At 40.1% G+C, this 27,893-nt stretch overlaps 2 protein-coding genes, 1 long non-coding RNA gene and 1 pseudogene across 4 annotated transcripts; 2 read left to right on the top strand and 2 right to left on the bottom strand.

Moving 5' to 3' along the window:
• Positions 1–1,261: 1,261 nt before the first annotated feature.
• Positions 1,262–3,934, bottom strand: LOC135678354 (vacuolar protein 8-like; annotated as a pseudogene).
• Positions 3,935–5,265: 1,331 nt separating this feature from the next.
• Positions 5,266–7,000, bottom strand: LOC135678355 (BAG family molecular chaperone regulator 1-like). The gene is made up of 4 exons (XM_065191066.1): positions 6,569–7,000; positions 6,191–6,447; positions 5,969–6,115; positions 5,266–5,903 (listed from the first exon to the last, which is right to left on the bottom strand). The coding sequence occupies exons 1-4, from the start codon at positions 6,792–6,794 to the stop codon at positions 5,550–5,552; spliced, it is 984 nt and encodes a 327-aa protein (XP_065047138.1). The 5' UTR covers positions 6,795–7,000; the 3' UTR covers positions 5,266–5,549.
• Positions 7,001–11,023: 4,023 nt separating this feature from the next.
• On the top strand, positions 11,024–14,214 carry LOC135678353 (uncharacterized). The gene is made up of 2 exons (XR_010514914.1): positions 11,024–11,478; positions 13,553–14,214. It is a non-coding gene; the product is annotated as an uncharacterized LOC135678353 (long non-coding RNA).
• Positions 14,215–14,839: 625 nt separating this feature from the next.
• Positions 14,840–27,888, top strand: LOC135678351 (probable transcriptional regulator SLK2). 2 transcript variants are annotated; one of them, XM_065191063.1, is made up of 10 exons: positions 14,840–16,209; positions 16,296–16,427; positions 18,507–18,555; positions 22,637–22,851; positions 22,943–23,011; positions 23,262–23,362; positions 25,131–25,224; positions 25,331–25,400; positions 26,938–27,161; positions 27,236–27,888. In XM_065191063.1, exons 1-9 carry the CDS (start codon positions 15,553–15,555, stop codon positions 27,156–27,158), a joined length of 1,608 nt encoding a protein of 535 aa, XP_065047135.1. In that variant the 5' UTR covers positions 14,840–15,552; the 3' UTR covers positions 27,159–27,161; positions 27,236–27,888. The 2 variants fall into 2 exon arrangements, with proteins under 2 accessions (XP_065047135.1, XP_065047134.1); XM_065191062.1 differs by having other exon boundaries at positions 26,938–27,887.
• The last annotated feature ends 5 nt before the right edge of the window (positions 27,889–27,893 follow it).

Here is a 27,893-nt window from a genome sequence, read left to right as displayed (position 1 = left end):
TAGAGTAGCATCACTTGACAATTACGTCGACGTTGATATAGATACAAAACGGTTTTCATCTCTCGTCATCGCTCTTCTCATTCACAATAGTCATCCGTGGCTCCCTAATAATACCATCAGCACGATGTCGTTCATCACAAAGAATTGAAATATTAAAATTATTTTTTTATTTTTTATTTTTATGTTTTTGTTGATAAAACCGATGACGTTAGTATAAATGAATCTAGATGTTTTGCTTTTGTAATTATATAGGTGTCAATATAATTTTTTAAAATATAAAGATCATGATACTAAATAGTTTAATAAAAAGGTAATATGTAATTAGTCACTCATAGCCACAACTTATCAGTGAAAAGTTGCAAGTTTTACAATTTCCTAAAAGAGAAAAATGGTGACATATTCAATCTCCAAGGAGGTATGCAGATGGTTAAAGCACCTAAACTGCAGTCAAGAGGTTAACAATCAATATTTGAACGAAAAACAAATCAAGAAAAAGATCGCTAGGTTAACCGCTGAATGGATCTTGTGGCCTGTGAGGTTCCGTTCCACCTCTTCTTCCTCCGTCACTTGGTGTTTCTTTCTTTCTAAACGAGACGGAGATGGTCACACTGTCATCTCTCCACATCTATTTCTATCGATCCAACGGCATACATCTCTCGTTTGACCTGTCTTTTATCATAAAATAAGTACTTTTCCTCGTTACAATCTCTTAGAAATATAAACTACACACATCTAATTTTGTACAAGTTATTTACAATAGGTTCAAATCAAAACTCATGTCAAAAAATAATTAGATTCGATTATGATTATTTGGATATGATGGGTGATAGACAGGACATCCATATAATTATCATGGTGATGATGGTGATATATTCAAACCTATTAATGATATGAATTAAAGATTTAAGATCCTCCCCTGGAACTCACGATTTCAGGTGCAATGCATGTGGAGTGTGGCCTGGAGAGCTTAGCTGTGTCCGCACTGTCTCGACATTTTAGTGTCTCGCCTTATATTCTATTCACAAAATTAGGTGTGAACAGAAACCGTGGACTTCCTTCGTGATCGAAACCGACCCTAACTCACCCATTAAACTAAGCGGCGGTCATACGGGCGGCGGGCTTGGTTGCGTTGAACGGCCGGTGGCCCTACGTGTGGTGCAAGGTACTCTCAAGACACAGCACAGCTTCTTGACCTTGGCAGCCGTCATGACCGGAATTGTTGGATTCTAAGCTTTTGGTCGTACGAAGGGGACACAAGATGGATGGAGAGATCTTTCTCGTCATTTCAACTGTTCCTACGAAATCAATCACAAGGCATGAAATCATCAGCAGCAGAGACATCAAACCGATAAAGAAGAGCCTACAAATCTATCACTGGCTTCTTGTTGCAGTCGGTAGTCCTCGATGTTTCAGAGAGACACTGAAACATGGAGAGAGAGAGAGAGAGCTCGCAGCCTATCTCCTGGCGAACAGCAAGCTCCGAAGCCTCCCCCGTTGCAGTCGCTCGAGCAACTTCCTCGCTCCTGGAACATCCACTTCCGCCAGCTTCTTCAGATACCCGATCCCTCCGTGCGACACCATCATCTTCTTGCACCGCTTGCTGGACGACAGGATCAGCAGGCAAGCCACCGCGTACTTCTTCGACGTGTTCTGTGGGGTGGGGTCGAGCAACCGGACCAGGTTCGCCACGCCCTTCTCCTCCTTTTGGCCTCCCTCGCGTTGTGCGGGTGGGTCATCAGGCTGGCCATGGCTTGTGCCGCCGCTTCCCTCGCGCCGTTGCTCTTGGCATCCAGCATCTTCACCAGCAAGGGCGTGCAACCGGATTCTCCGACCGTTCTCTTCGCCTCCGCCGAGCTTGTGATCTTGCAGATGGCGGCTGCCGCCGCCTGCTGTGCCCCCGGGGATCCATCTTTCAGCGCGTGTACTAGGCGAGGAAGCAGGCCGAGTGAGATCAGACGATCCATGGGCGCGGAGCACACCAGGTTCTTCAATGCGCCCACTGCTGCCTCCTGTGGCGAGGGTCCGTCGATGTACGCCAGGAGGCTCCGAACCCCTCCCTCCGACACCACCCACCTCCTCAGGCTCTCGTTGCTTGATGTTAACTGCTGCAGACACCCGGCGGCGTGCGCCTTCGATCCCGACACCACACTGCAGTCGAGCAGGTTGATCATGACACGGACGACTCCCTCGTCCGCCAGGCTCTGCCTCACCTCGGGCACCGCCGACAGGTTCTTCAGCGCACCCGCAGCTGCCGACTGGGAGGTGGAGTCGCCGACCTGACAGACTTCGATGAGAGGGAGGATCCCACCGTGGCCGGCGATGGAGCGGGCGGTGTCGGCGGAAATCGACAACCTCTGAAGCGAGATCACCGCCTTCTCTCGGGCCACTAGGCTACCGGATTCCAGAAGCCGGATCAGCGGCGGCAGCACCCCTTCGGAGACCAGCAGATTCCCGCAGTTTTCCGACTCGGTGAGCGAGTATACCGCGGTGGCGGCCTTCTCGCGGACCTTGGGGGAGGACGCGGTCAAAAGGTGTACGAGGGCGGAGACGTTGCTTCGGCACAAGACCGCCATCACACTCTTGCCGTCCTCCCTCATCGCCTCCAACAGCCCATCCAAGGCCCGGTGCTTCGCCTCGGCGTGCCCGATCTGGAGACGGGCGAGAAGCTCGCAGAGTTTCGACCTGGAGAACTCCGCGTCGCCTGGCCGAGCGGGGGTGGAGGCCGGAGGGGGGCCTGCCTCGCCGAGGACGCCGGTCTTGACGAGGAGTCCGCAGTCACGGAGATTGAGGTCCAGCTTTCCTGACAGCGCGTCGAGGTCGCTCTGCATCCGGAGCTTGCCGCCGTCACCGCCGCAGCAGCGGTCGGCCAATTCGACGGCCTCGGACAGGGTGGCGGCGACGGACTCGAGCAGCTCGCGGCAGAGGGCGTGGCGGGCGAAGCAGGGGTGGGTGGAGAGGTCGGAGAGGCAGGTGGGCACGCGCTCGATCTTGGAGGCGATGGATTTCCATCGCCCGGCGAAGCCCCTGGCGGACCGGGCCTTCTCGAGGGCGGTGGGGACGAGGAGGCGGGCGCGGGAGAGCCAGTCCTCCACCGGCATCGCTGCGACGTTGCCGTCGGAGGTGTTGTGCTCTGTTTCTTCCATCATGACTCGCTGCTGCTGTTGGTGGTGTTGATCCCGCTGATCTGGGAGAAGAGCAGAGGCAAAGGATGAGCTTTGTTTGTTCCTCCTTTTCTTCTAAGCAGAAGAAAGAAGAAGGTGACGAGAAGCGCGATGACTGTTGCGTTAAGAACGGGAAGAAGGTGGGATTTGGGTTGGATTGTGGGGGATCAGCAAAGCAACATCAACAACAAGAAGAGTAGCAGAGGCAAGGCTTAGTGGAGAAGAAGCGAGTCAAGGGACCGAGTTCAGGGCCAGGCCGACGCGGTCCACTCGGACTCAGTGGAAGCAAGGCCCGTAGGATACAACGAGCGCGCGTGCGAGCGGCGATGAGGGCCATATCGACATTTCACCTGCGAGGAGCTGGCTGACGACTTGAAATGACGATAATGCCCCCGTAAAGGTCAAAGAGCTTCGCATCACTCCATCAGATCGAGGGCCACTGTGGGACTCGATCACCACGCCGTCGGCCGCGAACCGGCATGAACACGGCGGTCCAAGCGAAGGTTGCCCGACCTAAGAGGAATTCGACAGAAGGGGAGAAAGAAACTACCTTCGACCGGATCGTTCTGTTGTGGTGGCTGAGAAACGTGGCGTCCAGAAACGGAAGCGGTGGCGACGGCGACGGCGACGCCCGAGCCCTTCTTCTTGTTCTTCAGGAAAGCGAACGACGCAAGGGCGAAAAGGAAGATAACGGAGAGCAGTGGCTTCTCCTCCCGAAGCAGAAGCGATAAGACAGAGCTTACGCGCATCAAAGAGGAGGAGGGTGTTGGGCGTGACGAGGAAGGCAGGAGAGTTCGAGTTGCCGTTCGGGATATTTAATGGCGTCCGTTGCAGGGGCCGATCGATCGGACGGCAGGGACGGGTTGATGGGCCATCCGACCGTTATGATGCTCAAATTTGAAAGGCCCCGGGCTCGTCACCCTAGGTCGCTCGAGACGGCCCTTGTGATTGGTGTTCCCGTGGACCCTACATCATCACGTGACTTGCAACCATTGGGAAGACGCAGTTCCCCGAATGGCGGCTCGGCTGAGACAGAAGAGCCAAGCTGGATGGGCCATCACACGTGGACTCGTGCGGAATTTTTGAACGGGGAGCCGACGGCTGCGATGTGCCGCAGGAACAATTTAGTGAACGGACGCGAGGGCGGTGACCTACGCAGGACAAGGCGGCGAAAGGCGTACGACACACGACAAGCAAATCTGTGCCGCAGGTCCACGTGAAGCGGGGAAGTTGACAGCTGACTGCGGCAGCCGGAAGGCACATTACACCCCTGAGAAGATGACGAATTCACGAGAACGCCACCGCCTCAAAGGTGGCGTCGGCGACTAACACGACTTCTGATGCATTTCACGGCCCGGGTTGTCCGACGAAGGATGCGTCGCCGTAAGCAAGGATTCACGAGCTCTACAGTGTGGATTCAGTCCTTTCGGCCTGCCTGATCAGAATAAAACGGTGCATGATAGTTCACATGAACCTAAACTACTTGGGTTTATAGTCGACCATCTATTCCTCGAATAAAAAGAATAAAAGAGGAACCAACCAACATAGTGGTGACAGGAATAATGTAGTCATTCATTGCATTGAGGACCATCTCGGTAGGTGTTTGACCTATCAAGCTACCACAAGATGTGGCTGTAGCAGCAGGACAATGCATCGCTGCAATCACTGATACGCAACTGCTGCACATCCACCACTAGGATACATGCCAGCACAAAAAAGCTGGTGGTGGTCAGTCAATTACCTACTGCTGCAAGCATTGACAATAGCAGCAATTGTAGAAAGAGAGAGACGCCGGCTGCGTCGAACTACTCGTGCATAATGCAAGTTAGAGTCCGACAGACGTGGGCTCAGGAAGCCCTCATTGGAGTACAGCAAATGCCAGAGTCAGCAGCGTCCACCACAGCCGTGTGGGACTAGCAATTTAATGCCTGATGGTAATGTTACCAAATGGGTCACTATTTCTTAGATTACCTTCTTCCAACGCACAGCATCAACTTTGTAGCAACTCCATTTTGATTGGACACACAAAAACAAGCTTTTTCACGGAGAGAGAGAGAGAGAGAGAGAGAGAGAGAGAAAGCAGCACAGCTGAGTAACTTTCCAGTGTCCCAATGGCTACTCTCATTGCCTAAATGATGGGCTTATATCAAGTCAATGACAAGAGCCAGCAATACAAAACCACTGTCATCAAGCTTGTGACCTTCTATGGTGTGTGGACAAGCAATGCTAAGTAGTATGGGCTGTCCTTGTTTACCTTCAAATGGTAGATAGCGCACAGCTATTATGAGTCCATTTATTTCTCGTGGATCTATGCACAGAGACTAGTAGGAGGAAGCGTTCTTCAAGATGATCTCACCAGTAGCAGCAATGCATGCATGCGTCGGAAGCTCAGAACAGCTCCCAGTCGAGCTTGGCATGGGGAGTGGACGAGGCGGCCGGGGTGGGCGTGGTTGTGGATGGCATGAACAGGGAATCGAACGTTTCCCAGTTCGTCGTCACCACCACCGGTTGCTGCGGCAGCCCATTCTGTGGTTGCTGCAAATGCATCTTCTTTTGCTGCATTTGCGGTCGAACCGGATTCTGCGTGTCCCTCATTTGCTGTTGATGATGATGCGGTTGGTGACTCTTCTGGTGTGGCCATTGCGGCTGCTCTTTGGCCTGTGGACGACCATTCGCTCTCGGCATTACGTTCTTGATCTTGATGGCATCCAGTGTCTCCACGTACCTCTGCACTCGCTTGATCTGTTCCACGCAAGGGATCGATCAGCAACCGATCAAATGAGTAGACAAGGGGATGATTGATCCACCTGCATTCTCCTCTGCAGCTTGACATCCCCGTCGGCGACGATCGCGTCCAGCTTTATCAGCTCGTTCATCAACGATTCGATGAGATTGGTCACGTCGTTCTCCGCCACCCTCCCGCCTTTGCTCACGATCGCATCCAACGCCGACACCTGATCGATCAATGGAGATTAGTCTTTGGGATCGGGGCAAGGGAAGGGTGGGCGCAACGGTGGGTGTGGGATTACCTTGGAGGCGAGCCGATCGACCTCGAGGCTGACGGCGGAGATGGACTTGGTGGCCTTCTCCATCTTGTCGGCTTTGCGCACCTCGAGGAGGCGCTTGGCCTGCGCCGTGGCGTCTTCCACCAACACCACCTTCGACTTGTCCTTCACCCCGGCGTGGTCCAGGAACGCCGTCGACTCCCTCTCCTTGTCCTTGTACAACAGCTTCATGTCGAGCGGGTGCAGCCCCGTCCTGGCCGACAGCACCTTCTTCAGCTCCCCTGCGCACCGCGCCGCGCCGCGGCCACCACTCGTTCAATCAATTCGTCGACCACCTTACGCGGACCAACCGCCGCAGGAAGAAGAACAAGAAAAGTCCCCAGGGAACGGCCGAGTTCTTACCGAAAGTGGCCTGAGAGCTGACGTAGGCCTCGTGGTACACGGCGCCGTACTTGACCTTGACGCGGATGGTGGGGACGGGAGCGGCCGCCGCGTCGGCGTCGGGGTCGCGCTTCTGGACGAACATCCCACCCGGCCTGACCTCCCACTCCGCCGCCTTCTCCGCCGCCGGCGACTCCTTAATGGGGCTGAACGCCGCCGCCGCTCTCCCGCCTGTCCTGGACCGCATCTCGCTCTTCGGATGTCCGAAACCAGCAAACGGATTCGCCCGCCCTCTAATTCATCAAGACGAGCTACAATTTAGACCAAGAACGAAAAGGATTTGCTTCTCCAAGCTCCGGATTCTTGCTACTTTGCTTGAGAAGAAGATGAGAGAGAGGGGAAGAGGAGGCGAAAGAAGGAAGGAGATACGGGATGGCGTTGACGGAGAGGCGAAGAGAACGGCAGGGAGAGAAGCCAATATTTATAGTAGGTAAAGAAATCGGGAGCGACATAACAACAAACAACTCGAGCGCAAATTGCAACACCGAACGGGTCGCACATCACCGCTACGCAACGAAACCGTTATGTTCGTAACGAGACCGAAACGCTTTGTCGCATCGCCCGTTCTCTCTTCCTTCCTTTCCCTTTCGTTTGCTTTCCGCCACTTATCGGTATCATTCATTATACCGGTACGTAACCGATACGACGATAAAGCGGCAGCAACGACGCTTTTCTTCCCCAGCTCCGCGGGACCCGCCGGGATGACGCTCCCCGTCTACCTGCCTTGTGACTGCAGGGGGACGGAGCCCATCGCGGGACCCATGAGAGACGGGCGTCGCGGGCCCCGCCGCCACCGACAGTCCTCGAGCTCGACGCGGCTCGGCGCCGAGCCGCGTTTCGGAGCCTCAGCAGCCGTCCGATACACAGAAAGCGACGGTGCACCGTACGGCGCGGCGCGAGAAATCGACGCCAAGCCGAAGCTGATCTCATCAAGCAAGGAAACAAGAAGCAAAGATGGGGGGGCGTCTAATGGCCTTATCATATGGAAAGAAAGGGAAGGTGAACTTTCCCTGTCACGTCTCGATTTGCTACACAGAAAGAGAGTAGATTAATGGAGGTTTCATCCGTCAAATGGCGTGTAGAGAGCACATAGGAAAAGTGTGTGTATGAATCGGAGAGGGATGGGGTGCGCATGCAGCGCCGGTGGCACGTCAATTGCATTGCGAGGACAAAAAGGGTTGGGTGTAACGTCGACAGGCCGTCTGATGACGATCCTGCCGTTGTCATAAGATCGCGATGCATCACCGGCGTTGATATTGAGAACGGTAATAAGACACGGGGAAATTATTGCATGATGGCAAATTGGTGAAATGTTATTTTCGTTGGGGTGTTTCTCTTTTTCTGCATGAGCTGAAAGGACCACTAATCACTAATTATTTGCTCATGGCAGATTATTCTCGTTATTTACATGCTTAAGGTGGTCAACGGACTGTTGTTAAGTAGTTAATATAGTTTATGGGTCAAATAAAGCTTGCTTTTAAGGTGGTCAACTGCACAGTTTTCTTTGAGGTGATATCATTAATTAAACTAAGAGCAACCCAATATTATTGATTATTCTGTATATCTATAAAAAAATCTGATTTTATGCTTAATAAAAATTAATATCATCGTCGTCATTACATATATTGTAACATTCCATTAATCCCATATCGTAATGTGTACGATTGACTTATATGAGTATATTTTAATTAACATGTCAATCTCATTTGACATCTGTTTGTTTGTATACGGCACACATTATATCACAAAATCAAATGATACGGGAAATATTTTATATGGGTCTTATTTTTTCTATGTTTAGCATATAATTTTATTATTCTTACTTATGATCATTCATGATATTTATTACCATTTTAAACCTATGATGGAAAGCCACCTTTATAAAAGTCTCATAGGTACAAAGAGAGAAATAACTCTTTCTAATATAATTTTTACTTTATAAAACTGGTATTCAGTTGAAATTATTTTAAGAATTAAAAGAATCTTATCATAAATGCCCCATTGTTATTTTATAAAATCTCAAATATATTTTTTATTCGACACTACAAAATATACTCAGAATAAACAATTGATTAATCTTGAATCTATATTCAAATCAAACAACTAAAATATATCATTACACAGAATCTCCATAGTAAAGATGTCTAAATTTATACCTTATTTATTTGTCATTACTGACCAATTATTAGAGGTTGGCAAACATTCACGAGTCATTTGCCATCCAAAAAAAAAAAAAAAAAAAAAGGTGAGAGCTAAAAGACATGAATACAAATAAAAGAAAACAAAAAAGATAAAGACATGGGAGATCACTTTAACATCTTTTGCATCCACTCAAGCAAATACCTCAACTAGTCATCTTATCCTCCACAAAATATATTCTCATGTCACAAAATCTATGGTTGTCTCTTAGAATAATGCATGTCTGAAAGCAAAAAATAAAAGTAGATTCATCCATGATCCCATGCATGATTAAGATATATAGATTGGCATATTTAAAGCTGGATTAGGACCATCATCCACAACACTAAATAGTAATGATATTATTAAGTAAGATGATATTGGAATATGCTTCTTCCATCCTATTGTCTGTATAATGTGCATGCACATTAAGATTCAATGAATGATAGAGACAAAGTTAAGCTTCTTCTCATAACATTAGGTCATATTTCTCCATCTTTGACCAAAGTTGCTTGGGAACCTTCATAAGAACCAAGTGAGCCTCCACTTCCATTATTTCCTCTGCAACTTGCAAAGAGATATCAAACCAGCCAGCAAATGAAAATGCCAAGAACACAATCAACCATAGATTATTGTCATGGTGTTCCTCTTCATGCTGTGCATGCATTTAAAACCATAATCTGAAATAAGATTGAATGCTGACTTTGGATATTCTCCTTAAAAGGAGAGAAGAAGACACTCTATCTCCTGCTATCACATTTCTTTTGCCAATTGATGAACATATGTTTACCTACAAACTCTTTGGATATTACCATCAAAACAGGAACTAGAAGCTAAAGCTTCATGCACACTCAAGATCCAATCTGCTCAAAGTCCTCCAAGAAAAAATTGAGTTGAAGATTGATCAGATGCACACAGAAAATGTTCACAAAGTCACTCTATGTAATTCTCATCTGATGTCAGTATGAAGAATGGTTAAGATGAAGCTTTCAACTTTTGTTTGGTGTGTATAATATAGGGTAGTTGGATGCTTCATGAATCAACAGCTAGTGGTATTGGTGGTGAGAATGGAATAGCTTGTGAATGCATGCATGCCTTACCAAACATGTAGAAGACATTAATTACAAGTATCGTCTCTTTAGCATGTTAGAAAGAAACCCTGACAACTTAGGAATCCTCCCACTCCTTCCATCCATTCCACACATCAACAAATATAAGGTGAGAGAAAGGAAAGACCACATAAACTGATCTCCAACCAGGCCTCATTTTGGGGACCGATAATTCATTTTTTCCTTTGTTCTTGAGTGACCACAAACCATTCCTTGCTTCTCATGTTGTATAATTCAATCAAGTTTGAATATTATGATTTGGTATTAATATTAGTATATCGAGAGTTCGAACCTACCATGAAAAATATTGAAATCTAAATTAATACGATCGATTAATTTTAATTTTTTGACATCCTCGTATCGAATGTAATCGTCTGACTTATTAAACTTAAACAATTACGTCTAGAGAATCAAAACAATGAGACAAAGAATAATAAATGGTAGGTAGATCGATTCCAAAATTGATACAAGGTGATGAGTCACATTGAGCCATCCATTTTGAGACTCCATAGAGACATTGGATTATGTATTGAATTGCCTCAGAAGATGGTGGTATCACATTGACATGAACATACCAACTAAATACCCCAAAATCATTTGTTTGCCGACATTGATATGACAATTTTGACCAAAGATCATCAAACATAAGAGAAGCATTGGAAGTATGGATCATTGCAAAAAGGACTACTCAATGAGGTCATAGAATGATCTTTGTTGAACACAGTGTGTATGAGTTGAGTTAAAAAGTTGAAATTAATTCACCTAAATCAAATGTGAAAAAGAAGGCAAAATTGCATACAAATCCTCAATATTGACATTAATATATTTTGGAAATATTACTTACATATATTCTTTATAAATTAGTAATTTTTATTATTTTGTTTTTTTTGTAAATTTAGTTTTAAGAATTAATAAGTTCAATAATCAGCAAAAGTGATAAAAGGAAAATTTTAAATAATTTCAAATTTGTAGTGTCGTTTTTGTTTTCGATTTTCTCGAGATCGAAAACTGTTTTCTGTTTTCAGAACTGTTAAAACTGTCTTCTGTTTCCTCCAAACGATAATTAGGAAACGAAAACACGATTATTAAAATGCTCGAAGCATGTTTTCTAGGAAGTGTTTCCTAACTTTTCGTAGGGCTCTATCTCGACGGCACCGCCCTCGTCGCCTCACTCTCGCTCCGATTACGCTGTTGTTTCAATCCCTACCCATCTTCCCCATTCGATCTTTCTCTTTACTTGTTGTTGATGTATCTATTAGTTGATCGATTGCTGCTTTCCGTGTTGTTACTTGAATGAATCCCAAGTTCTATTGTCTGTAGCCATATGCAACATGGATCATAACAGTAGAACATTTGCCCCTATTTGATGGCCTTTGGTTTGGTTACATGTTCCAAGGGCTTGCTTTTGCTGAAAATTATACATCTTTTATATATGAGATCCTCTGTATTATGCTTTTGGACATGGAAAAGGAAATTGGTTGGGCATGATTTTGTGTTTGGTTGCCCAATAAACCTATGAGCTTCAGTTGGAAGAGCTTGGTCTGTCAAAATCATATGCAAGGAAGGCAGAAGAAAACTGTGATGGTTGGTTATCATCTCATAATTGTCCTTTAGTTCCTAAAATTTACATTCACTGACTCGGGACAATGGTTATCCTTTTTATTTATGCAAGTCAAATTTATAGTTTCATGTTTGTTTGCAGTCTTCTTTGTGGTATGCAATTCGTAGGGAGGATGCAATTGTAGTTCTCAGGTAATTTTCTGTGGATATGAACCAAAAGGAACTAAAGGGAGATTGAACAATGTTAATGCAAGAGGTGATGTAGAATGGAGTAGAGAAGTAGAGAGAGAGAGAGAGAGGGGAAGAGAAAGAGAAGTGTGAGACTAGAGAGGAGAATAAAAGACTAGAAGAGAGAAGATGCAATTTTTTTTGTTCAGATCTGAAGTGTTTCATCAATTGACAAGCTCTACTATTTATATGGGTTTGGAGCCTTAGTACAATCAACGAAGGCAATGATTCCCAAGAGTAATCTCATAGAGAACTTATTTGCCTTTCAGAAACTTAAAACATGACTTCTAGGAGACCTAAATAGCTTACTACAGTTGAGAAGAAAAAGAGTGCACTTAATACAAAGGTAGAGTCCCAAGGTTAACACCTACGAAGGTTCTTTATTTTCCCACACAACTCTTTTAGTTTTTAGGTTAGGTAATTGATGATTTTTTATTTTTTTTCTTTGCCTAGAATAAAATCTTCTAAAATCCTTTATAAACTTAGATGGTTCTCCATCAAGAGGGTGCCCGGGAATAATTTGCTTGAGCCTCACTTTCATCTGAGCATATTGTTCCTCTTATCTTCCGACACTTGTATGTTTGAAGATCTCTAGAAAGCCTGGGCTTAATCTCTAGCTAAAGTCTGGCTGTGCAAACAAGATTAGGCTTTTCCAGGTTCTTTATTTTCCCACACAACTCTTTTAGTTTTTAGGTTAGGTAATTGATGATTTTTTATTTTTTTTTCTTTGCCTAGAATAAACTCTTCTAAAATCCTTTATAAACTTAGATGGTTCTCCATCAAGAGGGTGCCCGGGAATAATTTGCTTGAGCCTCACTTTCATCTGAGCATATTGTTCCTCTTATCTTCCGACACTTGTATGTTTGAAGATCTCTAGAAAGCCTGGGCTTAATCTCCAGCTAAAGTCTGGCTGTGCAAACAAGATTAGGCTTTTCCAGTGCTTTTTGTTTGTTTTTATAATGATCGCTGAAGATGATCCACATTGATTTGGGATTTCCTTATTGAATAGTTCAATGGCGGTGAGTAGCCAAGTGGGAGTTGGGGGGTTTAGGAAGGTCATCTGGGCCAATGGAGATTCTGTATTGGTTTGTTTCAATTAAATGATTACCCTGATAATGCTGCATTCTTGTGTTCTTTTCATTCTTTATGGTGATTTACTTTGAGCTTGTATTTTGTATCAGTTCCCGCATAAGTGCTTTCTCAAAAGTAAATTGCATCATGTATACTGTATCTAGCTTTTTAGTATTATTTAAGTATTGAATATTCCTTTTGGTTAATTATAGGAAAGATTGAGCAAATGTTTGTTTTTGCAGTACAAAGACCATTAGTTTATTGATTGTTGACATATTTTTTTCATATTATTCACATATTCTTCAGTTTTTTGTTGCTACATTATCGTTCACTTATTTGAAACATGAAATAAGATAACCATCTCTTTGAATAAAGGAGTTGTGAACCTCAAAACTATATGATGTGGTGCAAATTCATTCACTCTCGATGTTATTTCTGGTAATTTTTTCATCCTTGAACTATATAACCCGAGAAACCAAGGTTTATTTCACATATTGATAGGAGGTCAAGATTTTGGTGCAACACCCATTCTAGAACAAGATCATATGATTAATTTGTAGACACATCTAAAGTACAGAGGTCATAGTTACCTAGATTTAACCTCATGCAGAATATGCAACACTTAAGCTTATTAATTCTTGTGCATCATTTCTTTTTATGGCTGAAAATGCTTTACAAAATAATTTTCTTGTACATGACTCACCTGAAATTTGGAATCTGTACTAACGCTATATTGCTGAAATGATCCACCTCACATTTTTCATGACTGAAAGGTTTCGAACCACTTTTGGCTATGCAGAGTTTGAAATTGTCTGAGCATATAAATAAAGAAAGAGAAGCAGCAAAACGGGTGAATCAACCATAACACTTGGAAAAATGCTTGTCTACATGCTTGATTAATTTGTTCTTGGGTTTCTTCGGTGGGGTATACTTAGAAAAAGAGATATTTCTCGTGTGTATGTGCACAGGTGTGGATGTGTGCATGTCTGTCTTGTCTGCCCATGAATCAGGTAGGTTGTTGCTATATCATCATGCAAGATCTAACTTGGATTTTGTTTTGCAGTGAAAATTTCGGAAAGAAAACTGATAAAGAAGTACAACAAACTTGTACCTTGGCGTTTGCCCTAAAATCTTGCAGTTTTCTTAATTGCCTGCTTCATTCTTCTCAAGTTCATCACAGGCTGCTGGAAAGCTCGAATCATGCTTTGAAAAGAGGTGGAGACAAAAACACGACTAGAAAATGTCACTGCATGCCCCATCAGAGATCTGCCAATAGTGCACAAGAACAAGGATTTGTGGTTTTGCTCCAAAACAAATGTCTCTGTTTATTTCCCTGTCAACTGAAGAACAAATGAATTCTCCTCCTGTCAACTGATGAAACATTTTGGCTACATGCTCTTGTGTTCAGCAAGCCTGAACTAGTGGAAGTTATGATCAAAGAATATTTGGTCAACTTGATCAGCTGCTATCTTTTCGAAAGAACATTTTGGATGGTTGGCTATGTTGAGTATTTACTCACTAGATTGAAACAGATCCAGACAAAACTAATTCCTTGGAAAATGTAGTGAAATGTTAGCAATGCATTATATATATATATATATATATATATATATATATATAATTTAAAGCTAACAAAGATCAAAATCTGACTGGAGATTCTGAAGTTGGTTGAAGGTTCGATGTGGATTCAAAATATTTAATGGAGAGATTAGATTTTAGAATCCACACCATTGAATAATAATAATTCGTGGAAAATATGCACCATATCACATCTCACCAATCTTTTGTGGAGTGATAATTAGAAGATCGTATAAATGTACTAAATTCTTCTAATTTAAAATTCTGGGATAAATTTATCTCAATCTAATTACAAGATAATTCGTGGAAAACATACACCGCGTAATTAGAAGATCACTCGAACGTATAGATAGATCTCATAAACCCTGGAATCCAACCTTCTCGGATTACAGTCGATCTAAACATAACCGCCAATCCCATATCACCACCGTCCGCTAGATCCTCGCGATGCGTGCAATAACGTCAGAACCGTGCCTATAAATTGGTTGGGATCCTCGGCTCCTCCGCTACAATTACCGATCGCGTCGGACGGCATCGCCCACGGCCAAGTCGGAAGCGGGGAAAGGGCAACGGGGCGAGAACTCGCGTCGTCGGTTTGATCCTCCTCGTATGACAATCTCGCCCCAGTTTGTGCGGCTTTGGTTTTGTTTTCTCTTGAACCTTTTCTAGATTTCTGCCTCGTCCGTTCTTGATCGAGCATGGACGAGTTGAGGGGTTTGGTTTCTTGCTGACTGGGTCTGTTCTTGGTGGTATAGTGCTTTAGTTGCCGTCTCGGAAGCCGGCCTGATGGCGTTCGAGATAATTACGGCTCGAAAGGCTTTTTCTTGAAGGATTTCTCTAGCTCTTTGTGTTGGATCTTCTTGGTATTATGATGCTTTTCTTTGCCTTCTCGGAAGCGTTTTGAGGTAGTTAGGGCTCCTTCTTTCGTTTCTTGAAGCAGTTTTTGGCTTTTTTGTGTGTTCGATCGTTTCTGTGGTTCGTCTGCGTTTGAAGTCATTGTTCTCATTGCTGGAGGGTTTGGTGTTATGACCCTTCCTTGGGGGCTCTTATAAGAAAGAGAGACGCTTGCCACCGGATTTCTTCCTGGTTCCTGGATACCAATCGGCCCAACCTCCTAGGGGACCACTCTCTTCTTCCAAGGCGGTGAGCAGAACCAAGCCCCAATTCTGAACTTGTCGACGGAGAAGAGGCACCTCATACTCAGACCTGTGTCTGTTAGACATGACCGGCTGTATCCTCAATAGCGCGGGAAACTCCTCCGGGCCTAGTGTTGGGGCAAGCTCAATAGTCAATGACGCCAACTCGGCTCTCTCTGGGACACAGTTGCAGCGCAGCGCCAGCATCAACAATGAGCCGTGCATGCGCCTCCCAGCCTCACCCATGTCATTTTCATCAAACAGCACATCAGATTCTTGGGTGATGGATGGCTCCATCATGCAGCAGAGCCTGGGTAGCGAGCATGCACACAAGCGAGCTGCATCGAGTGCCATATCTGAGATTATAGCACAGGCACCTGACGATTCAGTGCATATTTCAAAAAAAGCAAGGCTTGATTTGAAGGATGATATCATGCAGCGGATGGTGATCCAGCAACTGCTGCAGGGCTCAGAGCCAGAGCCAGAGCTGCATGGTCATCAGAATCCACAGCTGCATGCTATGTTACAACAGCAGAGATTAACCCAGCTTCAACAGCACATGATGCAGTCTTTTCCGCAGACTCAGCAAGCACCTATCACCTTTCAACAGCAACAACAGCTGAGGAACCATTTGCAGCAGCGGCCTGTTGAGGTAGCTGTCCCTGCCAATCACAATTTTGATGTGAAGAAAGGTTCTTGTCGAGTGATGCAGTATTTGTATCATCAACGGCATCGCCCAGCTGTGAGTTCATTCTTTTCTACAAAATGCTGAATTTTCAAAGTGTTTGACATGTTATAATATGCTCTAAATCCAATTCTTCTGTATAGGATAATTCCATACTATACTGGAGAAAATTTGTTGCAGAGTATTTTGCACCACCAGCTAAGAAAAGGTGGTGTTTATCATCGTACAACAATGTTGGCAACCATGCTCTTGGTGTTTTCCTGCAGTCAGCTAAGGTTAGTATCTGATCATCTGAATTCTTATATATTGTGTACCAAATTTTGTGTCAGCATAAACCATGGATGAATAGCGATCCCCAGTTTATAGTGGTCCAACTGAGACACCATTTGGTCATCATCATGCATCTGACTGCTTGGAGAATTTGAAAAGAATAGTAGGGCGAACAAGGAAGTAACCTTGAAGCAAAACTTTCATCATTATTTTTATGCTGTCACTGATAAACTAGGATGTCACGCAATTCAATTGGCCATTGCTGGTGGATGCTGATCCTAAATTGTATGATTTATCTTGACATTCTGATGCTGTGAATATTGGATCATTAGTCCTCTAGAGTCATTAGAGGAATCAATTTACCCCTATTATTATTATTATTATTATTATTATTATTATTATTATTATTATTATTATTATTATTATTATTATTATTTTTCTAATAATTTGTGCAAGGTCTGTAAGATCAATATAAATTATAAAATGGATGTCAGCTTTGGGATTTAGGATTGAAATTAGCAGGATTGTCCATGCCAGATTGTTGGATTAGGATTGTCAAATATAAGCTTAAAAAAAAGTAAATGGAATATTTTGAAATTAAATATGCTGGAATGCTGTTTTTAGAATTTTATGAAGGCATTTCCTGGGGAGCATATATGCAATTTGAAAATTTTGTAAGTGTAAAATGTATGATGCCTTCTTTAGGAGCAGAAATGTGGAAGATTGTATATATCATCTCAAACAACCTTCTGTGTGTTGCCACTTTATCAATATATAGAAAGAGATATATTTTGTCGATGCCATTCTTAAACACCATGTTGATGTTTGGACCCTCATAGTTCAAGTGACAGTTTAGATCTGATGAACTGAGGATGGGACGAGTCCCTTTAAGATTATAATTCCTGAGGATAGGTTGGCATATACTTTTGCTGTTTTGCATATACTTCCCACCTTTGTCTTGTTTCCCTGAAAACCCACTCTCTCTTTTCTTGTCGGCAAGTGAATACTGACAAGCAGTGATTGGCACCTGATGTAGCATAATTGACAATGAGGAGAAGGGATTAGAAGTTTTTATTTTCTTTGCCAAACTTGAGATAGTGACTTGTTCCTTAACTTTAAAATTAACGATTCATTGTATTATGTCATTTTGGTAGTGAAGCAAGCAGATGTAGATCTGCATCAACCAACTTGGTGAACCATGTTTGTGCTTTAATTATTGGTTTCTGGGTCAAAGGTCAATTTAAAAGTAAATTTGTATCAACTAGAAGAGATATATCTACGTAAACAGAAGGTCCCACCACATACATTGAACTTGACTGGGGTCAGATACCATGGATCAATGCACCAAGTTAGCCGAATAGTTTGTCAAGGTTTGATTGCAGAGGAATGCATTCTTTCTTTCACTTAGGGATGTTGATTTTGATCCAATAGATATGCCCAAAGAATAAAATTTAACATGTTCATAAAGTAAACAGGCTTGTTCTAGAATGCAGAAAGAGACCAAAGAAGATTTGGATAGAAATAATAAGTGCACAAAAGGGTCCATGAACTGTTTAGTTACCTCAAATTTATTGGCATTGCCCTTACTAGGGCATGGAGGGGAAGGACCATGAGGCTCACTCTAGAAATGAGACTTGGTTAGAAAGTATTATTGGTTTTTGGGAGACTTTTGCTTCTACTATTTGCTGGCCAAAAAAAAAAATGGGGCAGGGGGAAATACATTTAGTGATCATAAATGATTTTTATTTGAACTGTAACAGTTGTTTGTTGATATTGATGTTTGTATGTGAAAACTCATTTTGGTTTGTCGAAATCTCCTTTCTAGATGGTAAGCAGAAACTAGTATGATTATGGTAAACCTGTGAATTTTTTTTTTCTCATTTGATTTTCTTTCTTGTTCTTATTGGTTTCTTACATTTAATTTTGTAAACCTTTTGTTACTTCTGATGTTTATGTATAATAAAAAAAAAGAAAATAAGGCAAGAAGATATAATGAGATCATGTTTATAAGGACCAGATGATGAAAATTTTCCATCTTTGGTGATAGAGCATGACTTTTTTGTACACTTTTTTTCTTGTTGCAGGGCACATGGAATTGTGATCTTTGTGTTGTGAACTCTGGAAAAGGATTTGGTTAGTGGTTATTTTTAAACATATTCTTAGACTCCTTGAAAAACAATTAGTTTAACTCTGTATCCACACATCTTGTCAGTAATTTGATATTTTTCTGTCACAAGGTTTTTCATGGCAGCTTTTTTGTTCTATTGATGTACAAATATGTTACACCATTTTATTTAATGGCATTTTATGTCTTGTTCAAATGCAGCATTAACTAAGTTGCAAAAGATAATGTTGGACATGTCTTTTCTAGTAGTTAGTGCTGAGACGAGGGTGAGGGTGGGGAGGTAGAGACTTGCATATGCTCGTCTCATTTCTCCTCTTTCCAGATTGTAATTGACATGGCTGTTTTATGATCCCTTGTGAATCTTTGTAGTCCTGTCATGGTTTTTTCTATGTTGTTTATGCTTCTTTGAATGTCTAAGTAAGGATGAATGCTTTTTGTCTTGTTTGTGGCAACAAGCTCTAGATTTCATTGATCTTAAATTTCCATTTCTTAGACATTCTTGTAGTGTTTTCTTGTGAAAGTAGCTTTAAGAAAATAAAAAAAAATAAAATATATGGCATAGTTCAAAAATTTGAATGTTGGACTTGTACCGTTTGTTCTAGATAGATCGGTATGCATTCAGTACATGCCAACATATCATCACATGGTACACCGACATATGAGTTTGCACTATGAAGGTATGAGGAGGATGAGGAAGGGAGGAGGGGGTGGAGGAGGAGAGGAGTGAATGACGAGGTTGAACAATCTAACGATGGTATGAGGGCTAGCAAGCAACACGAGGCACGGTCCAAGTGAGATGAGAGAAGCCCTATAGTGTAGGTTCGTGACCTTTTTTTTTTTGTTTGTGACTTGTTAACTGATATAACATCGCCAATACGGGTCCCACGCTCAGATGAAAAAGGTGGTGGATTGCGTTAAGTCATTGATAATTAGCATAAAACTATGTCAGATCTTATGAATATGGATTTTAACCGATTTCAGTATAGAGTTAGGTCATCAATTGAAAGTGACACGATGCACCTTGTTCACCTGTGTTTCGAATTGTAAGCGATAGGCTAGGAGGTTGCCTGGAAGTGGTCCGTCACATTGGTGCTTGGATATGGTGCCAAGCAGGCAGGGTTATCTCATTGTTTTGGACCAATAGGAGTAAAAACGTTAGTCTAAAAACAGAGGTTGGGTTAGCAACCTGGAATATATGGACACTTCCAGGGAAGAGATTAAAATAGTAAACACTATAATTAAAAGAAGAATAAATATTATTTGTTTACAAGAGACTAAGTAGCTAGGAGAAAAATCTGGAGAGATAGATAGTACTGGATTTAAAAATTGATATACTTAAAAAGTTAAACACAGAAATGATGTAGGAATTGTTATTGATAAGGATCTTAAGAACAATATTGTAGATGTAAAAAAATTTGAAGATATAATTATAGTTCTAAAATTTGTGAAGGGACAAGATATTTTGAATGTCATTAGTGATTATGCCCCTCAAGTCGGATTGGATGATCAAATCGAAAGAGAATTTTGGGAAAGCTTAAATAATATCATTTAAGGAATACTTATAATTGAAAATTTTATAATTGGAGGAGATTTGAATGGTCATATAGGGAAAACATATAGTGAATATAAAGGGATGAATGTGGGCTTTGGTTATAGGGAGAGAAATGAAGATGGTGGTATGATTTTGGATTTTACAACTTTATATGATCTTATAATTGTAAATACTCACTTTAAGAAGAGAGAAACATTTGATTACTTACAAGAGTGGTCATAGTCAAATAGACTTTTTTTTCACTAGAATAGTGGAGAAAATTATTTGTAAGAATTGTAAAGTTATACTTAGTGAAATTTTGATGAATCAACATAGGTTGATGGTATTAGATATTTATTGTAGAAAATGAAAGAAAAAAAAAGATAGTAGAAAATATTACTAGGTCTAGATGGTGGAATTTTAAAGATGATAATGTAAACCCTTTTAAGAATAAGATGGAAAGGGAGACGACTTGGAATTTAGATAAGGATAATATTAATATTATTTTGACTATGATGACTAGTAAAATTAGGAACTTATCATAGGAGATTCTTGGTGTGATTAAAGGTAGAGGTGTAACTTTAAGAGAGTTGGTAGTGGTGCAAGGAAGTTCAAAAAATAATTTTTACTAAAAGATCATGTTTTAAAAATTAATAAAATTATAAAAATGAGAAAAATATAAAATATAAAGAATATCGAAAGGAGGCTAAAAAAATGATTAGTATAACAAGATATAATGTTTATGATGATTTTTATAATAAATTAGGTATTAAAGATGGTGAAATAGATATATATCAAATTACCAAAGATAGGAAAAGAAAGTGTAAGAATTTAAGTAATATTAGATGCATTAAAGACGAAGATAAAAAAATACTTGTTAATGATAACGAGATTAAGAAAAAATAAAAAAATATTTTTATAAATTATTTAATAAATATTTCGTATAAGACTTAGATTTAATGATAAATAATAGTGGTAGATTTAATAATCATAGATTTATTCGTAAAATTAGAGCTAATGAAGTAAAAAACACATTAAAGAAGATGAAAATAGCTAAAAATGTGGGGCCTAATGGTATCACTATTGAGGTCGGAAAAAGTTTAGGGGACAAGGGAGTAGCTTGGTTAATTTGTTTATTTAATTAAATCATGAGATTCAAAAGGATACCAAATAAATGGAGAAAGAGTTTTTTGGTGTCAATTTACAAAAATAAAGATGACATACAAAATTATTTAAATTATAGAGAAAATTAAAATCGTGAGCCATACTATGAAACTTTAGGAAAGAGTTATCGAAAGTAAGATAAGGTTTGAAATAAATATCTCTGAAAATCAATTTGATTTTATGCTTAGAAGATCACTCATGATAGACCTCCCGGGTGTATATTTTTTGTTGATGATATTTGTCTCAATTGATGAGAGTATAAGTGAAATTAATTATAAACTTTATCTATGGAGGCAAGCCTTAGAAACTAAAGGTTTTATATTAAGTAGGAGTGTAGGACTAAGACTGAATATATAAAATATAATTTTAGTGATTTTAGAAATAGATAAGAGAATATAGTTAAATTGGATGGACAAAAAATACCTTTAAGTAAAAGTTTTATATATCTTGAATCAATTATTCAACAAGATGGAGAGATCGATGAAGATATTATTCATAGATTAAAAACAAGATGGTTAAAATGACTAGGTGCGTCAAGAGTCTTGTGTGATCATTGGATACCTTTGAGATTACAAGAAAAATTTTATAAGACAATTGTGAGACCAACAATGTTTTATAAATATGGGTGTTAGGTAGTTAAAAAAAATATGTACAAAAAGTTTATGTTGTCGAGATGAGAATGTTGAGATGGATGTGTGAAGTTATTGAGAAAAATAGGAAAAGAAATATTTTTATTCATGAACAACTAGGTATCGCTTCGATAAAAAATAAGTTAAGAGAAAATTATTTAAGATAGTATGAACATGTGCTAAGGAGATCTCCGAATGCGGTAGTCAAGAGAAGTGAAATAATTAATGTTAGTGATATGAGGAGAGGCAAAGGAAGACCTAAAAGGACTTTAATAGAAATTATAAATAAAGATTTAAACACTCTGAACTTGACTAAATATATGATTGTTTACAGATCTCAATGATTGCAAAAGATCCATGTAGCGGGCCCCAAATAGTTGGGACTTACGGCTTTGTTATTGTTGTTGTTGTTGACCTGTTAACTAATACAAAATGGAGAACTAGGTAGATTGAGCAAGAAGCCCTCGAGCATGTGTCAATTAAATCTTGGACAGGTAAAACTTGATCCCATGTGGATTGTTATTTTAGGTTTTCAAAATTTTCACTTCTCATGGAAATGCAAGTTTAGTTAGTTGCAAAATGTTTAGGTTTTGTATTTATTTCTATTCATATAACTATATCCATATCATTACTCTGCATATTCCTATCTATTTCATTGGCAAATATTTCACTTTTGGTTTAGTCAACATTAATTTTTCTCTGGATTAAAATTTTTTATTGATATTTTTTGTTAATTTATATAATTCCATCTTTTTTTGTTGGCAGAGGTTACTTTTGTAATACTTCCTCGATTTTTCCAAATTAAATTTGAAAGTGGGCTTGTTGATGAAAATTTGTTTCTTGGCATGTCACGTGAGTGCCATTTGTCTAAAGGATTCATTGTGATGGAGTATGACAAAGTGGCCCTTGAAAGTGTTTATGAACATTTACGTATTGTTCGTGAAGGGATACTTCGAGTTATATTTACTCCAGAATTGAAGGTTCCAAATTGAATTTGTCTCTCTTGGTTTTTCTTTACATATTTTGTATGCCCAAAAATATTTTTCTTAAAACATCTGTCTGATGATTTAGATACTATCCTGGGACTTCTGTGTTCAACGTCACGAAGAATTTCTTCCTCGTAGAGTGCTAGCACCCCAAGTACGTGGTTTATTTACATGCATAAGGCAGTGCCCATTAGAATTATTTTTATATTTTAATATAAACTGTTATTTCTAAGACATTGGCTTATCTATGATTTTTTACTTGTTTCAAGTTCTTTTTTGAATTTTTTAGACATATCAACTTAATTAAGAATTTTAATTTTGTCTCTTGTGAAAAATGTTTTGTTGGACTGAACATTTTACATGGGTGTATCCATTTCATCTTACCATGATAATTTTTTTTCCAGGTTGACCAATTGTTGAAAGTTGCACAGAAATATCAAACTTCTGTAAACAAGAATGGATCTGCCAGAGTCCCACATCAAGAATTGCAATCCTGCTGCAACTTGTAAGCTAACTCATTATTTGATATAAAGTACCTTTAAAATGAAGATGTCTGTGATTCAGTTAAAAATTAAGATGCTGAAAGCTTCAAGGGAAGATCCAAAGAGTACTAGATAGCTTATTTGTCACCTTATGAACGTGGCCTGTTTCATGGTTTTATCATGTAATTAATCTTAAAATTTGTTACCTCCCTTTTCTTAGTAATGGTTATATGCAATTACTAAGAAAATAGTTGCATTTTATATTAATTGTATATTTATAGTTAGAACATATTGTTGTTGCACCGCTAAGATGTATTGTCATTTTATTTTCCAGTGCCCTTTTGGCATGACACACTGTACCATCCAGCACAAGCTATAAATTGCCATAGCCATTATATGTTGGCACCTTCAGCATGGGTTTGTTGATGTGTGCCAATACTTTTTTGGCATAGAACATTTTGACCTATGCGGACACATTGATTGGCATGATATTCTTAGACATCAGATTGGTTGACTGTTAAAAACTAGAATTTCATGTGAAGAAAAATCACCTTATGTTTTTGAATAATTGGTGCATGGACCTATTAGCCTGTGGTAAGCTAAATCTTCACATGCTGTAGCTTCTCCATATATGATCTTTTCTTATTAGTAAACGAGATTGGTGTTACAAGCCCTTATTATGCATCGAAACTGATATAAAAATTTGAAAATACCATATTCTAAGCTAAATAAACTGATCAAGAAAATGAGATCAAAGAAGTTAGTAAAAAACAAACAACTTGGAATATTTCAAATATAATGCCTGATACATTTTTCTTCTATTTGGTAACCGTAGTTTGACAATTACATGATTGATAATTGTCCATGTCACCCTTGGTTTGTTAATATTGTTTCCTTTAACAAGAATCTCCTTTAACATTATGATATTTAGCAACTAGAGTTTCTGATTCTGTTTTTCAGCTTATTATTGTATCTTGAATCTGATAAGTTGATCTGTGATTGTTAAACTTGGTGGATTGAATTTGTTAATGATGTGTCCTGACAATGAATTTTATTATATGACATGTCATTACTTGCAGACATGCTGTTCTGAATTAGATAGTAACTTACAAATTGGAACAATTTTAGAAGTTACAGCAGTGACATATTCATTAGAACTAGAATCTACACAAGTTGGATTATCTTAACTGGGTTAGAAATTTTCTATGAATAATGTGTTCCATTCTTTAGCATAGAAACATGACATGGCCCATAAGATGCAAATTTATTTGTCTATGACTTTTTTTATTAAGCGAGATCTTGATGAATGCTCTCATTGATATTGTCATGATCGAACTTGATAAGATATCATTAATTATAATATCTCCCACTTAAAAGGATTAATGTCTTTGTGAAGGACCAACACAACTCAAGATCAAATCTCATGTGATGCCTAGAACAATGGTGGTTCTATATCATGACATGTCCTCTAACTCCACTCATGGATAATCCTTTTTCTACCTGAGCTTCTTATCATGTCCAATACTAGATCGACCTTGATACCATTTATCATGATCCAACCTAATGAAATAACTGACTAATTAACTTATTGAGTCGGAAAGCTGATTGAAAATATTTAAGTCCAATTTAATAATAATTTTTTATTTTATCACACTTCAAGTACAGTTTGCTAGTTTTAGTCCAAAATTTGCATTACCTTTACTGTCAATTTTCTTAGTGGTGTGCTGTATCAGTTAGTTACTATGACTAACATTTATGACCTCCAGATCTGAGGCATTTTTTACTTTGCAGGTTTACAAAAGCAGGTCATCAGCTAACAAGAAATTTGGAACTACAATCACCGAATGAATTAGGGTTATCCAGGAAATATGTACGGTTCATTCAGGTAATTAAGAAATTATTTTAGTGGTTGATCATATAATTGAGAGCATCTATTCTCTCTGTTTGTGTATTTTGCCACATTGTCTTTAATTAATGTTTTGTGTTGACAGATATCTGAGGTGGTAAATAGCATGAAAGACTTGTTTGATTTTAGCAAGGAGCATAACAGTGGACCTATAGGTACAATTCTTTATAAACTTAGGTCTGATAGACACATATGCTATGGTGAGAATTCCAATTCTATTGTTGAAACTTTGCTTTTAATGTTCCACTAGTAGCACAGAGTGCTTCTCTTGCTACAGAAGCAGCATCTTATATTTTAGGCTTCTTAATTTTGTTCGAGTGTCTTGTTTCTTTCGGTATATCTTGCAGTATTCACCTGACTTGTGATAATCCACAACAATTTTAGAATCTTTATTGATATACCTTCCTCTTGTGCATACTTTGAGTGGCTTAAAACCAGATTTATTTTTATTTGACTCAGCAGTTCAGACCTTACTTCACCTACTTATGACGAAATCCCATTTTGTGGATTTACATAAAACATGCCCAACATATATAATTATAGTTTATTAGCTTGATTACTGAAGTCAATTAGAAGACAAGCATCTGTTCTGTATATATACCTTTAACTTAACATAGTTAAGGGGATAAAGCAATAATCCTACTCCAAAGTTTATCAGGAAGTTCAGAAGTTAATGATGTCTGTACAATTGTTAAGAATTTTGAAGAACTGTTTCAGAAACTACAAAGATGCTTTCATCAGGATGCTGACAGGATAAACTTAGGGGTCATGCTGATTAGGCTCATGATCTGTCAAGATATTCTATGGTCGGCCTTTTAGAAAATGCTGTACTAGATATTGAATTTGTTTATCTGATCAAGTTTGAGTTAACGATACTTTATTTATTTTATAATTCAAAATTTAAGTGAATGAAGGTATACTTGGAGAACATGCTTAATCATATATTTTAAAATTCAGAAAAAAAATAAACCATCATCAGATAATGTGGTGGTATGCTTTGCAGAGGGTAGCTGAAATGAGAATTTGGTTATAGGTTGATCATTGATGAACCCTACAACACGGTGGCAAAATGAGTCCCTTGTACCTGCCATCGATGATATACTCATGTAAGACCAAAGAACTAAAAATGAATATCTCAAGAAAGATTGGTACTGATTGAAAGCTCAATTCATGAGGTGATTCTTATATGAATAAGTCAATTGAGTTGCCACTATTATGAGGTTATGTTAAATATTTCACCATTTTAGTAAAGATTTTTGGCACTACTGTTTCACATAGTATTTTGTTCTACTTTTCATCCCAAGGCATGGAGTTGCCTTGCAAAAAAGGTTATTATGATGTTTAGAGATTCAGACAGTTTGTTCCTCATGCACACATTCCCCCCAATAACCACACCCCCCACACCCCTGCCCCCCCCAATCTTCAGTGCTGAATCAACCATTGCTTTCTGCAGCTCGGCTCGTACTCTTGGGGCAAATCTGGGCATAATGTATGCCACAAATTGATCAATAAACTCCTTTTCTTTCTTTTTGTTATAAAGCTCCAAGATGTAGGTTCTAGCTGGGTTGTTGCATGTTTCCGCTTGGATCTAGTGAAATAGTCTCCCTACTTATCTGTGCATTTAGAGACTACTGCAGAAAGTAGATCATGTTTGAAAGCATTTTGTAATTTTATGGTTATCATCTGCTGCAGAGAGCTTAAAGAACTATACAATTCAGGCTGCAGCCTACCTCCAAAGGCAAAAATTGCAGGAGATGGACCAATCAGTTGTGGTTCACAGTCTGCCATCTGATCAAAACATGCTGAAAAGGCATGGGCGTTCATCCAGGGTTAGGCAATCATATGAACAACAAGTTGGTGTCCAGACATGTCCCTTCATGACAACCGAGCGAGCGCGAGGCCAGACCTACTGAGTGGTACTCCCAACTTGACTCAGATCATTGTTCGACAGGAACAATTAGGCCAACAAGAACAACCTATGCAATTTCAGGGTTCAGCTTCATCAATTCAGGTTAATGCCTGCGTTGATAGTATCTTGGGGCAGCATCACCCGCCATCATATGGTTGCTTGCTTCCACAGAACAGTCTGCATTTCACCCAGGTGAACCAACAACACTTGCACCAAAATGCAACTCGAGAAATGATAAATAACAACAAAAGAAGATCACAGCAGACTACCAATACTCCCAGCACAAATGGTTCGGTAGCTGCAGAGGTAATCGGATGCGGCATTCAAGTCAGGATGAACCCTGGGTCTGTCGGAAACGGAGCCAAGTTTTCCAATATGCACACTGGCATGGCTGCTAGTTCGATAGTGACAGTATTAACTCGAGTGGAGTTGATCCAGAACGCGGTTCTTGCAGAAGTGAACCTCATTGCTGAAGGTTTTGAGCATGGTGTTCCATGGTGACTTTAATGGCATGGGTGATGGATGGTTGGGATGCTTGAGAACTGTAAAATTTCATATAGTTAGTATACCATTTGAGTAGTTAAACAGTTGCGGTAGCATTTGGTATATTTAGAACCTATAGTTTGCTTGCTGACAGTTTTGAGTTTTGTCATCGAGAATTCATGCCGCCAGTAATGATTCTTTTGTAGCTTGAACTTCTACTATGTATTTAGAACATTGCTTTTTGAAGGTGATTAGA

The sequence above is a fragment of the Musa acuminata genome, chromosome BXJ1-7 (genome assembly GCF_036884655.1).
Source record: "Musa acuminata AAA Group cultivar baxijiao chromosome BXJ1-7, Cavendish_Baxijiao_AAA, whole genome shotgun sequence".
Lineage (NCBI taxonomy): Eukaryota > Viridiplantae > Streptophyta > Magnoliopsida > Zingiberales > Musaceae > Musa > Musa acuminata.
Note: the sequence above shows the minus strand (reverse complement) of the source record. Positions and strands in the feature narration are given on the sequence as shown.

What these genes read in the sequence shown, in the direction of transcription:
- LOC135678355 (XM_065191066.1), bottom strand. Translation starts at nt 6,794, where the DNA reads ATGCGGTCCAGGACAGGCGGGAGAGCGGCGGCGGCGTTCAGCCCCATT. An exon ending in TCGATCGGCTCGCCTCCAAG is followed by an intron (nt 6,116 to 6,190) that starts GTAATCCCACAC and finishes TTGATCGATCAG; the next exon opens with GTGTCGGCGTTGGATGCGAT. An exon ending in AGCTGCAGAGGAGAATGCAG is followed by an intron (nt 5,904 to 5,968) that starts GTGGATCAATCA and finishes TGCGTGGAACAG; the next exon opens with ATCAAGCGAGTGCAGAGGTA.
- LOC135678351 (XM_065191063.1), top strand. Translation starts at nt 15,553, where the DNA reads ATGACCGGCTGTATCCTCAATAGCGCGGGAAACTCCTCCGGGCCTAGT. An exon ending in GTAGAGTGCTAGCACCCCAA is followed by an intron (nt 23,012 to 23,261) that starts GTACGTGGTTTA and finishes TTTTTTTTCCAG; the next exon opens with GTTGACCAATTGTTGAAAGT. An exon ending in TTGCAATCCTGCTGCAACTT is followed by an intron (nt 23,363 to 25,130) that starts GTAAGCTAACTC and finishes TTTACTTTGCAG; the next exon opens with GTTTACAAAAGCAGGTCATC.